The 15,437-nt window shown below is 35.8% G+C and overlaps 1 protein-coding gene across 1 annotated transcript; it reads right to left on the bottom strand.

Moving 5' to 3' along the window:
* Nucleotides 1-2,992: 2,992 nt before the first annotated feature.
* On the bottom strand, nt 2,993-15,079 carry LOC146164182 (molybdenum cofactor sulfurase-like). The gene is made up of 12 exons (XM_083380683.1): nt 15,047-15,079; nt 14,544-14,670; nt 14,267-14,412; nt 11,779-11,893; nt 11,589-11,694; nt 11,084-11,197; nt 10,766-10,884; nt 9,454-9,580; nt 9,161-9,283; nt 8,771-8,905; nt 5,115-5,250; nt 2,993-3,160 (listed from the first exon to the last, which is right to left on the bottom strand). The coding sequence occupies exons 1-12, from the start codon at nt 15,077-15,079 to the stop codon at nt 2,993-2,995; spliced, it is 1,449 nt and encodes a 482-aa protein (XP_083236809.1).
* Nucleotides 15,080-15,437: the final 358 nt, after the last annotated feature.

The following is a 15,437-nucleotide window of genomic DNA, read 5'->3' as shown; positions in this document are numbered from 1 at the left end:
GCGAAACTAAAAGTCTGAACTTGACCAATTAATGCTGCGCCAAAAAAGCGCATAAAAAGTATTAGGATCGATGAACAAAGGAGGGCGATCAAATACGAAATGCTATTTAAATTTGGAAAAAGAGCTCTTTGGGAGAAAAGTTTATTAGACTTTTGTTTGACAATCAAAAGTTCACTTACGTAAACAATATATCAAGCGACTTAGTGTGCTTTTGCAATTCTTCTAGCAAAATATACATTAATTAAGCGAAAGCTTATGGCTTTAAAGTTAAAAAAATCTTCCTAAAATAAAGGATAGCAATTAAAACGACTAGAAAAAAGAGCAGAAGCGTGTTTTTACCAATCTTTGTAACATATGTGAATACAAATCCCAAGGGGCTAGAAGGGTTTCTAGCACAGTTCATGGGAAAATATCTAACATGTTGTAGACAGCTTGACGGCATACAGTTGTTACGGCTAACTTAAAAGTAGTATATCTAATGCCTAAAACAAATAAAGACCATATTTAACCTGAAAATGTAAGACAAATAATGGTACTAAATGTAGACTACAAAATTGCTTTAAGAGTAGTTAACACCCGGGAACGAAGTGTACCGAACTAAACGACATTATTTCGCCTTCCAAAAATGGTTTTAGTCCGAAGAGATATAGGCCTATGGGCATAACGTCAATATTATATATAATTAACAGCGCCAATTATTACGATATACACGTAGACGCGATAATGTCTTTAGAAAGTACAATTAAAGCTTTTGGTACAGTGAAGTTGGACTTAATATATTTATTTGTTTGCTTCCGAGTTGGGCGATCCAGAGAGATCTTCTCCGCTCAACTTTTTTCGTCATATGCATTGACTTCCTTGCCCGTATATATATCCATTTACGATCAATGGAATGGAGTAAAAAGTTTCCCAATTTCCTCTACTGTATCGGAGGGTGATAAGGGTTTTATAAAAGTTTTCTGGATAATCGTAATCAAGTCCAAATGAAATGCGTTTTTCATCAGGACAAGTTAAGAAACAACAACCGTAAACCGATGAAACAAAGTGGTGTTTTTTGGCCATCAGATACTATCAAATACCTTAGCATTAGAATACCAACTAAAAGTAACCCGTGTCACGACGCAGAACTCGTAGAATTGTTTAACACAACCGCTAAAAATGAAAATACTCCCAAATAACTGGTCCGCAAGGGGTATCTCTCCTCGACAAAATTGCAGTTATAGAGAGCCTTATAATTTCCATTTTAACAATAAAAATCTGCTTTGTACCGGTAAGTATACCGAAATGCTATGTTTATACAATTGAAATTTACGGGGTTCAAATGGTAGAGGAAGAAGATGGAGACTTTAAGTGCGAATAGAGGCAGGAAGGATGGGACTCGAGTAGCGTATGATTTGCTAGAACCGAACGTACCTAACCCAAACCCAACTCCTAATTACACCACTAACTCCCCTAATAATTTCAACCCTAACCATTACCCATAGTATTCAGTAACCCCAAACAGGACCAAACAATCCGATGCCAAAATAGCGGAGAACTAACGGTGCCATTTCAAACGGCCGTTGCCAGACCCATGGCCCTCGATCGTCCCGTTACGTATAAAATACGTATTAAATATCTGATCTCGACTTAACGGCCTGTCGGATGCCTGAACGCTACACGAGGCGTCTTATAGCTTCATTTAATATAGGGCGATTTAGGCGAACACAGACAAAAACAATAAAAGGGCGCAAGATAAAGAGGCCAGCGACTAAAACAAACGTATACGAAAACGCTGATGGTGATCTCCTTACAATATTTTACAAACGGTAGGTGAGGAAAAAAGGTGCGAGGGCTAAAGTAGTTATTAAAAAGGTGTCAACAGCAAACATGATTTGATAAGGTATAAACAGACGAAAGGTGAGGTGATAGACTAGAGCAGGCCTGCACACCATACCGCCCGCGGGCAGCATGCGTTCCGGGACCTATACTGTAGTACTTCTTTTTTTGATACAAAAAGCGCACATAGATTAGTCTTGTAAATAATAGTTTAAGTGACTGTAAGCGTAGAATAATTTATTGATATTATCAACTCAGAGGAACTTTAGCCCGCGATTCGCATTTCAAATTCAGAATATATAATTTTGTATATACTGTAGTCGCAAAGATGTACCGTGTTGTCAATTTTTGCCACGTCAGATAACGCGGAGTAGTCTTTTGTGGATGCTACCACACAGTGAGTTTGTAAAAACATGGCCACAAATAGTAAATACTGTTTAACTTCTTATATACGTTTTCAATGTTTTTGTCAATTTTAAGGAATTCTATTCAGCTTAACACGTTGCTGCGTTTAACTTATGAACTTTACAAAGTTTAATTTGTGATAAATTGATATGAATGCGAGTAATATGCGAATGTTGCGCACGTTTTGCCTGAAAAACATTTGTGTTACAACGGTTATTATATCACCTTCGGTGCGCGGCCCACGAAGATTGTTTTTAGTTTTTACTTGTTGCGGCCCTTTACCGATTTGAGTTTTGCAGGCCTGATTTAAAGAAACGCTTGCCGTGATCAATATACAAATGATACGCTACTACCAAACAACAATTTTAGCCAATTTATTAGTTTTTCGTGGGTTGTCTTTTTCTTTAGAGTAGCCACTTATTTCAAAGTTAGGCAAAATAAGCCCAATATAAGATCTAACATACTCTTAAAACTTTAGCGGTTTGGAAAGTATTATAGGCTATAGATACGCCAGGTACTAATAATACTGATAGGAACAAACTTGACACAAACAGGATCTGAACTCGTCACAAAGGTATTGTAAAGTAGACGGTTAAAGAAGGTAATTGTTGCACCATGATAATAAATATACTTAAAGAGTAATTATAAAACATATAACATATTCAAAAGTTTTCCTGGTGAACTATGCGGAAAGAGGTCAAATATGTAAAATTGTATTAGTTAATTTTTTGTCTTTGCAGATATACAACGTGGTCTCAGGTGATATATGTTAAGAACGTAAAATATTATTTTTGTGAATTCTGTTTACAAATGTCTTTCCAAGAAATCTGAGAAACTTTTTTACATCACGTGAAGTAGAAACATGGCCGAGTGAGGCCCGTACAGCACCAACTGGGAGACCGTCAATCAAGTCCACTTCACCGCATTTCAATCCCGCCTGTATCCATTAACATATAAAAATGTTGCATTTAGAAAATTTACTAAACAGGTAGAGAACTAAACAGATTAGGCTACGCTCGTACTCTCATCGCATTTTCGCTTAGTTGTTTTCTATAATGTCACTTTAGCTAAAGTGAAACAACACACACTCTATACCAGCGGTTCCCAAACTTTTCTAAAAAATTTGCCTGGTGGGCCCGTTGCATTTATTTTGCTATATCGCGGCCCTATAAAATTCAAGAATGAGTTGACCTATTTTTCTAGTAGTACACTATTGCACGATTTGTAGTAGCCTACACTAGTGTCACGATTCTTTCTATCCGGCCCGCCGCCTCTTTGACAAATTAAACACGAGTCCATTTCACATATAGTTTTTGACTATTTTAACTACGTTAAGTGCGAAAAATTTTCGCGCTTCGCCCGAATCATCATTCTACATCCGGTTTGTTTACGATTTGATGCCTTTTCACCTAGATCAGCGCTTCTTCACTGTTGCGCCGTGGAAGTCTGCCAAGTGCGACACGGAAAAACGAAAAACGTAACACGTTTTTGAGTACAAAAACGATCCGAGGCCCGTCTGATTCACAGTTGTTCTAACACAAGGGAACCTTTTTGATGTCGCGGGCCACTTTGTTAGTTACCGCTGAGTAAGCGGGCCGCACAACTTTTTGCTCATACTATAAAACCTGTTAAAATCATAAACAATTGTTCATCAAACGAAACTAATCAAAACCCATGCGAACCATACAGCTGAAATTATTTAACGCAATATTGAAATATGAAATAATAAGAAATAAAAATAAACATTTAACGAAATTTTTTGCTCAATGAGAAATTTGGATTGATGGTTACTGTATGGATGTACACAACAGTTTCTACGATTCCTGCATGATATACACGTTATTCAATCTGGCTATCAGCTTTTGATATCGCATTGCAAAGAGTAGAAGCGGGTCAAAGAACTTTAAGACTGCCGTGGTCTCACCCGAATGCTTCGCGGGCCACACAAAATTCTTTCGCAGGCCACGTGTTCGTCACCTCTGTTCTAACATGAAAATAACACAATTCTTAGTTATCATTTTGTGCGGCCCGCACAGATCTTTTCGAGTTTGGTTTTGGCCCGCGACTAGAAAAAGGTTGCCGACCCCTGGTTTAAAACATAGACTAATGTTTAAAAGACTTAAAGACTAATTCTCCTTGCGGACCCTCTGGAACTGCTGTACGTAGGCTACCCCAGTTGGTCCGCGGAACCAAGTTTGGGAAGCGCTGCTCTATGCTGTGCACAAGATGAGAACAAAATCTTTATTTACACCAATCGTACAATTATATTGTAAGATTACCAAAAGAGCAAAATTTTGACATATAGTTATTAGTTTAATTAGTACGAAAACGTTCTTAATTAATTGCCTTTTGACTGTTCACAAACATTTTTATCAAGATGCTAGCCAATATTGTAAACCATAGGACCTTGAATAAATGAATAATCCCAAATGCACCTTGTATCCCTAAGCATTACAAACCACACTCTGTTAGGAAACACCGGTTTACTTTTTCCCATTTATTTCAACTACAAACTTTAGACCAGTAATGTACAATAATTCAAAGCAATTGAGTTACAGGTATATAAGACAATGTGAATACTTGTGGCACAAAGCAAGACGTTTTAATAATGTATATTCAATTACTATGCATTTCTATTATTTGTACTTCTATTTTATAAATCGTCACTATAACCAGTATTTCTTAGAAGCCTAATATATAAAATTAGAACGCATTCTTACTATTAGGGATTGTATACAAAGCTTTGACGGAATAATTTCTTAAACTGCATTTTAAGTTTTGTAACAACACAAAATATAGTAATTTATTAAATTCAACTTTTAACACTTGCAAAATTAGGTAATTAATTAATAAACTTTAAGCAACAAGATAAATTTGTAAAAGACAATAACCTTGTGTATTTGCTTTATTCGTTCATCTCCGATGTTCAACAAAGTGTTGCAAGAACCGACATTGCAAAAGCAGCCTCCTCTCAGATGAAAACTCTTTTTCGATGCCAGGTAGATTACTTCTTTGTAACCCACGTAACTGAAAGAAAAAAGTATCCCCACTGTGAAACACCTGATAAAAACTTGAGTAACACTATATAGGAGCATTGTCGCTATGGTACAACGACCAACGATATATAAAAAGTAAATGCGAAAAAATATCTATTAATTATGAAAAACCCAATCAAGAGCTACATAATATTTACGGGCTAAACCAGTGGTTCTCAAAGTTTGTTTTATATCCCTTACAAACCAAACAATGTCAATTCCTTCCCAGCAAGAACCACGAAGTATTATACCTTTTTACTACGGGAAAAGAGTCGACAAAATTAAAAAAAAATTGAAACTGCAATAGACACATCTGCGCCAAGAGCCAAGACTTGTTAAAAATTTTGGTCTGTAAATTGTTTAAATGTACGACTTTATATGTAATAATTTTTACCTATATAAAAATGCTAGCATTGTGTATATTTCTTAAATTGCTATAACTGTAAAGAAACAATAGACAATATGTAACTGTAAACAAACACGACTTGGATTATATGGTCCTAATAGACTCTTTACAATACCAATCTATACAATTGAATAAGCTTTATATCGCATACAGCCGATTAAATAACTTTTTGTATTCACTTTTCCTCCCCGATTCCTCCCAGGAACTCATTTCTTCCCTAAGAAGTGGCTTCTTTGAAAACCACTGGGCTAAACAATGCTAATGCTGACTTCTTTGAACACCTTATCACAGCTACTGACGGCAACATGGCTATAAGAGGGGATTTTAATGTCATCTTAAATGCTAGTTTGCATAAAGTTGTTGGCTCCCGCCTAGTAACGGAAATTCCATCAAACAAATCAATAACAGTTTTAACCAACATTATAGACGCCAGAAACATTTTTACATATATTATATGTCTGACATAAAATTGTGACTTTATTTTCAGCTAGCTTCACATGACTGACTTCATAAACAAACTGTCAACGATTACATGACAACCGATCCAGTTTTCCTAGTTTAGAAAAAACGTCATGCCGTTAAAAATAGATTCTCCGTCCTAAACACGGTGACCACGTCTATACAGACCAAAAAAGAACAGATTTATCACGATTTAGAAGGCCTATTCAGAAGATGCAATACTAAATGAGGTTAGTCACAATAGACGGATTACCCAATTTTTCCAGACATTTCAGCCAGATTTAAATTTTCTATTTTTAAGCCTGGGACTATACTGAGAATCTCGATCAATTTAGCCAGAGTCCGTCGCAAGGGGTCCTGACCTTACAATGTTAACCACAGAAAGGCACACAGGCGTTAATCTCCACATCCTTTTTTACACCGTAGACTCCTGTGATTTTTAGGAAATTCTACGAGCGCAACCTAGAGCTTGGACATTTGCTATTTCAAATTATTATCAGGGGGGTTTATTTATTCTCCTTCAAACGCTTTAAGTTTGGAAATAAATAAATAGACTGGATAAAATGTTGCTACTCTCGACCTACATGCAGAATAACAAATAACATGTTTTTATAGAAAGATAATATAATTAAACGAGGCGTTAAACAAGGCGATCCCCTACCATCGACATTATTTTCCTGTGCATTGAACGTCTAGGGCACTGCAAAAACTGCAAAAATATCGATTTTAAAGTGCTCCGCGTCGCAAAAGGCGTTAATATTTTCATTAGAGGCAATAATGTAGCTTTTGATCAGGTAATTCGTGTTCTTATTTTGGTGACAGCTAAGAAATTTTGACGGTGACTGAAGTAGGCTATACTTGGAAATTCCGTTGAATAATTTTGAGAGAACATTTTGATCCCTCAAAACTAGGTTAGTTGGTTCTCAACCTTTTTCTTCGTGTAAGGTTTTGGCACATTTTAGGTCAAACAATTTCGGAGGTTACATGATGTATTGGGCAAAAATATTAACCCATGGCTCGATATAATGAATAATTTGGGTAAAACTTCAAGTTGATTCCAAAATAGTTTTTACAACCCACAGGTGTATGTCACCTTAGGTTATCTAAAATAGTAGGTATTTCAAGCGAAAAAACATGTACACGAAAAGGCACACGGTGGCGCTTGTCCTAATAAAATAATTGAGAAAACATAAACTAGTATTTGAGATTCCAATATAATTTTTCACCAGGATTTATTGAATAGAAACGGCGAGTATTAACAATATGACACATTAGTAAATAAATTTAACTTTACACCCAACAACACAGATTTTGTCCAATTCATAAAATTAATATCGAGTCTCCCAGAAGAATGGGATTCGGGTAGTGCAACAACGTCCCATTCGTATAGAACCCCAACATTAAAATTATTTATCCAGCAGTATAACTCCACCAAATCGGTTTACGAAAAAACAAACAACAATTCTCTTCCTCCAAAAGCTCAATTAAAATGGCACTGGACCTTAAATTGCGGGAGTGCACGTCTGCCATGGGAGAAAATTTACCGCAACCTCTACAATTCAACAATCGAAAACAAACTGAGAAGCTTTCAGATAAAGTTTAACTTGGGCGCAATTGTTACAAATGACTCCCTTTATTCGTTTGGTAAAACCGAATCTAACCAATGTACTTTTTGCAAAAAGGCCACGGAAACCCTGTACCACTTGTTTTATTTGTGTCCTGTTACGTGTCTATACTGGGAAAACGTGAGTGCGTGGTTAAGTACTAAACTACGAATATCGTGTGTTTTTTCCCGCGAGCAATTACTCTTTGGAGTGCACAAAAACGAACCGTGCAAAACATTTGTGAATTGTGTCCTTTTATGCGCGCGATATGTTATTTATCAATGTAAATATGCCGACACTGTCCCGACTATGTTACGCTTTTTACTGTTGCTATCTTCTGTGCGAACTTCCGAGCGATATTCGGCTTTAAAAAGAGGAAGTATGACAAAACACAAAAGTAAATGGTCGTTAGCTGCTTGAGAGCTTCACTATTTTGATTTGTTTTTCTTGTTCGTTTTTTTCGCTATCTATTTTATTAATAAAAAAAATAAAAATAAAAAAAAATAAATAAAAAAAAAACTAGTATTTGCAACGTCATTACGAACACTTACGATAAAAAACACAAAAATTCGATTCCTTACACAAAATCCAAATTCCCCCTTTAAAACTTTAAAATTCATCCCTAGGGAGGTAATACGAAAACATCATGTTTCGATAAATATGTTAGTTTATCACATTGTAGATATATTCCCACCCTTTGGAATTTAGATGCTATATTTATTGCAAAATTCAAACAGCCGTAAAAACGCCTAAAGAAAAAAACAACATTCCAATTGTTAAACAAAATCCGTAGTGTATATGTGTCAAATACGACAATTTGCAGAAAAATAAAACTACAGTTTATATTCTAAGGCCTAGTTACTTCCAGTTAACGATGTCTGTTTTTTGACAGCGTTGTGATGGTAAAAACAGATACAACTTAATGCGTACAACGCTACATATAGTGTGCAAGGCGGACGGTTATATATTTGGTGGAAGCCTGGACATTTAGTCAAAAATATATTTATAAAAATACGCCCAGACCATTTTCTTTTGTTTCCTACCTTCCGTCATCTTTCATTACATTAAAGGTAACAATAGCCCCTTGCTCTTCTGGTACTTCGTAATTCGAGTGCGTATATATTTTAAAGATAGCCTTTCCGTTCTTGTGTCGCATGGAAACCATTTGGTGATGTAACCTAAAACATCGATTGGTGTTTTAGTTCACATATTCTTGTTCGGGCTTTTAGTGCTTTTCGTCTGTGTAAGTGGAATAAACTATCATAAATTAACTGCAAAACGGAAAACTTAGTCTTATATAAATGCCAAAATTATTAGTTTATCAATTTGCCATATACTTGTATTACTACTAACAAAACAAATAATTTCCAAATGCAAATAACAGCTTTTCTATTGTTTATTGTATGTTTTTTGAATGTAGAATTAAATCTTACAATTTGATGAGGGAAAACGTATGTAGTTGTATGTTCTTCATTGAAATAGTGGTTCGCTTAAGAGTATCAAACCCATACTTCAGTGCCAATATGTTTAAAAATCCGATTGTACCCTCTTCGTGCCTAAATTGAAAACGTTGTGAAACAATTGTTATCCAACCAAACGCAGTAAATTCTTTGCTAAATAACATTTTGAAACGAAATTCGGGGAACAATATTCTTCCATTTACGTCTTTTTGACGCGTATACAACGCAAGGCAGTGACAATAAAATTAAAAACATAATTGCATTACCTTTCGTGAATTTTGTCCTTAAGTACGCGATAATTCTCGCTCGGCAAGTAAACCTCTGTGGTTCCACCACCAAAAAAGGAATCCTTGTCTAGCTTCATAGTTTGCTTTACAAGAAGAGCACCAATTCCTAAAAATCATTGAATCTTAAAAAGAATTATATAAATGCAAAAAAGTTTTGGCGGTGCGCGCGAGTTTTTTTTTAGCTTACTAACAATATAAAAAATATTAAGGCCCCAGTCAAACTATTTGCAAAAATACAGACCAAGTGACCTGACTTGAATAAATATCGCATTGCGGCCGCCTGATGTTTACCTGCGACCTACCACTTATTCTCACTTTCAGTAGCCTTTATTTAAAACTATTGTTTCGACTATCATCAAAACGTGTAGAACGCGCAATATTTGATGTATAGGCCTAATCTCATATTGTCTCTGAGACTATAATCTAGTCTCATGTCGCATTTCAACAGCCATCGAACACTAATTATGCCAGGGAGGGGGGGTCTAGGTTGGGGGTTCGTACCACGATATTTGTTTAGTATTGTAGATGGCGAAATGCGTGCTTGTAATTAGCGTAGTCCCGCACATGTAACTTAACTAAATCACGCAAATATGATTTTACCAAAATCAATCATACATATTTCACCGCCTTGGTTTAATTTTTGCCTGAAGGTAACGATTGCATACTAAGCGTTTTGACGCACGTGTTCGCTTTGCGTCTGACGTAAATTGCCTGTCTCTGATTATTTTTATGACGTCACACACGTCTCTATTTTATGACGTCATTATTCATTAACGTCAGACGGAAAATAGGGGAATTCACTAAGTTGAAAATTTGGGACCCCCTTTTTGATTTTCTGGATACGTCCTGGCTATGCCCCCGTCATTGTTAAGCAAGATGTGTGTTTTTCTAAATGTGTGTTTTTGCCGACCGTTTTAAAGAAATATATCTGCCCAAAGATGTCTTATCATGGCATGATACGGCATGAAAACTCAATTTTTCCACGCTTCGCACGATAAGGCCGAGATTTACTTGTATATTTGCGCACGAGTTTACTCTCGTAGATCGGGTGTTTATTAGTTAAGTTGTTTTATGACATCACGATATAACGTAATTTATGACGACACCCCTGTCAATTTAATAGGTTTTGCGGCCAATGATGCTAAAAGGTTGGTCATGCCTTGTTTAGATTTTTGTCTGTATTGACTATAATTGTGTATTAGCCTTTATTATGCCGTTCGTCTTACTCCTATGGTATAATAGATTATTATATATAATAATAGATTATATCCGCTTTCGACATCGTACCAACCTGTAGGAAATCCAAACACTTTATAAAAGGACATACAAACGAAGTCAGCGGGATAAGCTTGAAGATCAAGAGGAGATGTCGGAACATAGGCTGCAGCATCCAGCACAACTGACCAGTTACTGAATGATGACACATTTTCTGTGCATATTTTATACAGTATTTGGATATGTTAAAACCGGAACAAATAACGTAAAATAAGGTTTTACATATATTTGCGTGTTGCCCGTCGGTAAACGCGAAGACTACTAAATACAAAGGTAAATAAAATATTAAATATTTGCTGTCCCATAGTTTTAGTTGGCTGGACTTCCAGCAAACGTGTGCTTACCTGATTCCAGCGTCGAAACACCATTTCGCTTTATTTCACTAATCCAGCTCAGAGGGTATTTTCGGCCAGAAAAGTTGCTTTGTGCCGGATAAGCAAACAAGTTTTGCGTTTTATTTTTGCAAGTGTCACTAAAAATTAACAAGTTGTAAACTTTTTTGCAAGCGGCAAGTTAACAGGAATAACTTACGTTGTATCCATTTAGGAATTATGACCGAAGAAAATGTTTTTCACATTATAAAAAATACAAAGGTCCCAGTCAAACTATTTACAAATAATCCCCGAGTAAAAAGTGATGTATATAACTCAAAAAGTCAATAAAATACTTCCAAGTACCTGTTAAGTTCATCGATTGTTAATTTTGAAATAGCGCTGGGTGTCCACTGCTTTATGTTAGAAACATTCTGACTCCGCCCTCTAAATAAATTACCAACGTAATTTTTTTGTTGATGATTGGCACAATGCATTAAAACTTAAAAACAAAAAATAAACGCTTACTTCGGAAATCGGAGACAAAAGGATCGCGCGCCGCGAGCCGCGGCCGCCTCCCTAATTCCAACTACCGAAGTGTGGTTGTCTTCAAGATAAGCATATATGGAACTTTCTAAATTAAAATATTTTGTTACACGACAACCTCATGGCGAATTTTTCCATGTTAAACTTTATATTGTGCAAAGGTGTTACATACTCGACCATTGGAAGCATTCGGCAAGCAGACGCAAACTTGCTGTTGCCCCTGACGTAAATATGACGGAATAATCCTGGGAAGTCACGTTGAAAAATCGTAGTACCAATTCGCGTATCTGTTAAAAATAGCTTTACTGTACATTAGTTAGTTATAGAAGTTCTTCTGTTTGTGGTGTTTTTACTCCAAAGTTTCCACGACCCATTCAGATCGCCATTATGGTTACTGACATTGTATATTAGGGTGTGTCATAACACGTAAGGTCAGCTAAAACAAACGGCTCATCACTTTTTTGGTGTGTTTTTATGTATATAAACAGAAAATAATTTTGGTTTTAGTATTTGTTACTTTTAACTGGAATTTTTTTGAAATTCTAATATACTGTTACATTACAAATAAACATCCAATATTGATTCAACCATAACTAACAACTTTTCTCTTCGTTTCAGATTCTAAACCAGCTAGTTAGTTCATAATCACAATGACTTCTGTTAATAAGAACGCAAAACCAACAATCCAGCTATATTAATCACTTTGTTGGGAATAGGAGAGATCTCCTAAATTCGAATTGCCTACGTAGTCGACGTTAAAATATTTTAAACAAACCAGCGAAAAGAACCAAAGAACTTACACAAATAAAGACATTGCCAGTGTAATAAAAAAAACTGTTTTGACACAATACACTTTGGGTAATGCTCACTTCAAGCCTCCAGTCATAACAAGTCAAAAAAGTTTTTGAGATACAGTTAGCCAGCTGAGAGCAAGCGACATCTTTGTTCGGAGAGAAAACTAAAAGATAGCTTTCGGACCAGTTCATGACATCATTGCTTGCAAGTGCCTAATAGTTCTCTGTGCTAAGTTTGAGTGTGATCGTGAGTGTGAATCAGAGGCCCACATCTCCTATATTTGCAAGCATGAACTAAAGATTCCCGTTATCGAACTGGCATTTGTCAAATCTCAGAGAGAGAAGACTGGCAGTATCGGAGCTGTTATGATTTCTAGCCAAGATATTCTATAAGCCGAGAGACAGAAGGCCGCCACAGAAAGACAAAAAAATGTTTCAGAGGAAGAGACTTGGGAAGGTACTGATGGTTGAGAGAAAAATACCGATTGGAGTCAGGCTGATTCATGGTTTAATAACTCATCAATGGAAGATTTAAATTTTAAACTGAAACGATGAATCTGTTCCAAACCCAGAAAACGTAAATTCCAACGTACCAGGCAAAAAATAAAAAATAGGAAAGATACGAGACAAAAGAGCCAGTCAGGAAGATCTTGGATATGAGACTTATGAGAAAATCTGTACATGACGAATATGTTTGTGACGACTCGTTCAGGGTCAGGAAGATACTGAAATTAATCCAAATGCGATGATCCTCAGTGATCTCATAGACCTGGAGAACTTTGAGGCTGGCTATAAGCCTCCTCTCAGCTGCTGTCTCACTAATGTACGAGTTAGAGTTTTCCATTAAAATCCAATGTCTGTCCCTGCCTGGTCCTCATACACTCACAGTATAGAATGTTGTGCAAAGCAAGCGACAGAAGCCAGTGATCATATGTACATCCAGGAATGGAGAGAAGGTAAAAATTGAACTCAGATAGTCAGCAGAGATGTAACGAGTAGGAACAGAAGCAAGAAAGACCCGTTTCTCTTTGCAGTAACCAAGCAGTATTAAAATCGGTTATTTTGTTTAGGAAAATCTCAAATGATACAATTGTATTAAGATCATTTGTTTCACTTTTACGGACCTATTTTCACCCTAAAAATTAATGTAATACATTTTCCGAAATTGTGAAAAATACGGAATTTTCGTAAACTTTTAAGTAAAAATTTACTTAGCAAAAAATTACAATATTTAAAATTTAATGGTACCACAATATTCTGCATAAAAAACTGCACAAAAAAATTCCATGGGCCGATTTTCTAAACGAAAAAATTGTTTTTCAGTCATCCTATGACACACCCTATTCTATATGGGGTGACGTCATAAATTCCATGGGCCGATTTTCTAAACGAAAAAATTGTTTTTCAGTCATCCTATGACACACCCTATTCTATATGGGTCTATGAATGATACGATAAAGAAAGATATTAATGCCCGGCACAAACATACATTAAGTTTGCACGTTTGAGTTTATCGCAATTTTTCGAATTTTGTTGGTTTGTAAAAAACTTTAAAACTTACGGCCTTTTTCGTGCCGTTTTCAAAATATCACCCCCACCCTCCCAAAACAGTAGTTGGGCTATCAATATGATAAAGCACTGGGTAAAACTTTATTCTTTAACACAAATTCTAGCATGCTGGTTAACTAAATAAAGGTGTTGCCCTAAAAATAGTTATTATAAGCTAAAAAATGGTACGAAATAGATAAATCATATAGGCTACCGGCTAAATTTAGTTCAGGTAAATATGAACAAAAATGTTCACGATTTAATTAAAACGGAATACAAGAGATATCAATTTAGCTTATTTTCCGTGGGCTTACTAACATTGTCAACCTCTTTTGACATAAGATTGCTGCTTGGATTTGCGCTGTGCGGATTTCCGTACAAATTACGATTGAGATCTCTTCTGTAATCATTTAATAGTCTGGTGGAGTATAACGAACTCCCAGTGTAATCGAGGTAGACGTGGCCTGAAATTAAACATTTTTTCGATTGGTCTTCATAGGCCTATTATGGATTTAGCTTTTTTATTTGGCTGTTCGATGTACGTTATAATACTACGACAAGACTACATTACTCAAAATATATTACACTTCTATACCCTTTAAACGGCAAAACTCATTTTTTCTTATTGATGTGAGGTTTTTGGGGTACTTTTCCTTCTTCAACGTAAACAATCCGACGGGTTTTTTTTCTGTATTTTTTAGTTGAACTGCAGATCCCGATTCCTACAAAGAAAAAATGTATGTTTTACCCATTTCTAATTTCAAGTAGCAAAATATACAAACGGCAACTATAATTAGTTAAAAAGTTTCTTACGTTTTAAAGTTCAATTAACCAACAATATACTTGGAAGCGTCAACGTCAAAAAATTGCTATGAACGAAAATTTACATTTTTATTTGTACGCAAGCGTTAATCATTAGCCTACAACTAATCTGCGTACATTATTCCGGCAGCGAAACAGAATGCCACCAATTACGTTGCCTAATTATGCTAGCTTTAAGATGAAGTATTTAAAAAAATTAATGCTATGAGTAGAAATGGTGATTAAATTTAGCAGCCAATTCGCAGACACCACGAGTTGTGCTGTCACAATACGAACCGAAATTTGACTACTTATCATGTGACTCACCATGACGTAATTCAGAAGTGCGGCGTCTGAGCGCGCTAATCACTTTTTTCCGGCAAGACTGAAACGTTTATTTTTCTCCAACTTTTAGTTTTTTGTTACGTAACCCTTTATATTCAAAGCTCAGTTTTGTTCTGGACCAAAAAATGTAATAAACCTTTATTTGAAAAACTCAAATAACCACAATCAAGCCGAATAACTTTTTTTATTTGTCACAATTTAAAACTACTGGATCTATACTTGCAGGACATCGGTCCTATCCCTAATACGATGATAACAGATACTAACATCCCACATCAAAGAGGCTAAGCTACAAGCCAAGCCTTTCTACAGAAAAACATAACTCTAAACGCAATTGGCCTAT

The sequence above is a fragment of the Ascidiella aspersa genome, chromosome 2 (genome assembly GCF_963924565.1).
Source record: "Ascidiella aspersa chromosome 2, kaAscAspe10.2, whole genome shotgun sequence".
NCBI lineage: Eukaryota > Metazoa > Chordata > Ascidiacea > Phlebobranchia > Ascidiidae > Ascidiella > Ascidiella aspersa.
Note: the sequence above shows the minus strand (reverse complement) of the source record. Positions and strands in the feature narration are given on the sequence as shown.

What these genes read in the sequence shown, in the direction of transcription:
- LOC146164182 (XM_083380683.1), bottom strand. Translation starts at nt 15,079, where the DNA reads ATGGTGAGTCACATGATAAGTAGTCAAATTTCG. An exon ending in CGAATGCTTCCAATGGTCGA is followed by an intron (nt 11,695 to 11,778) that starts GTATGTAACACC and finishes ATTTTAATTTAG; the next exon opens with AAAGTTCCATATATGCTTAT. An exon ending in TTTTGTCTCCGATTTCCGAA is followed by an intron (nt 11,198 to 11,588) that starts GTAAGCGTTTAT and finishes AAATAAAACGCA; the next exon opens with AAACTTGTTTGCTTATCCGG.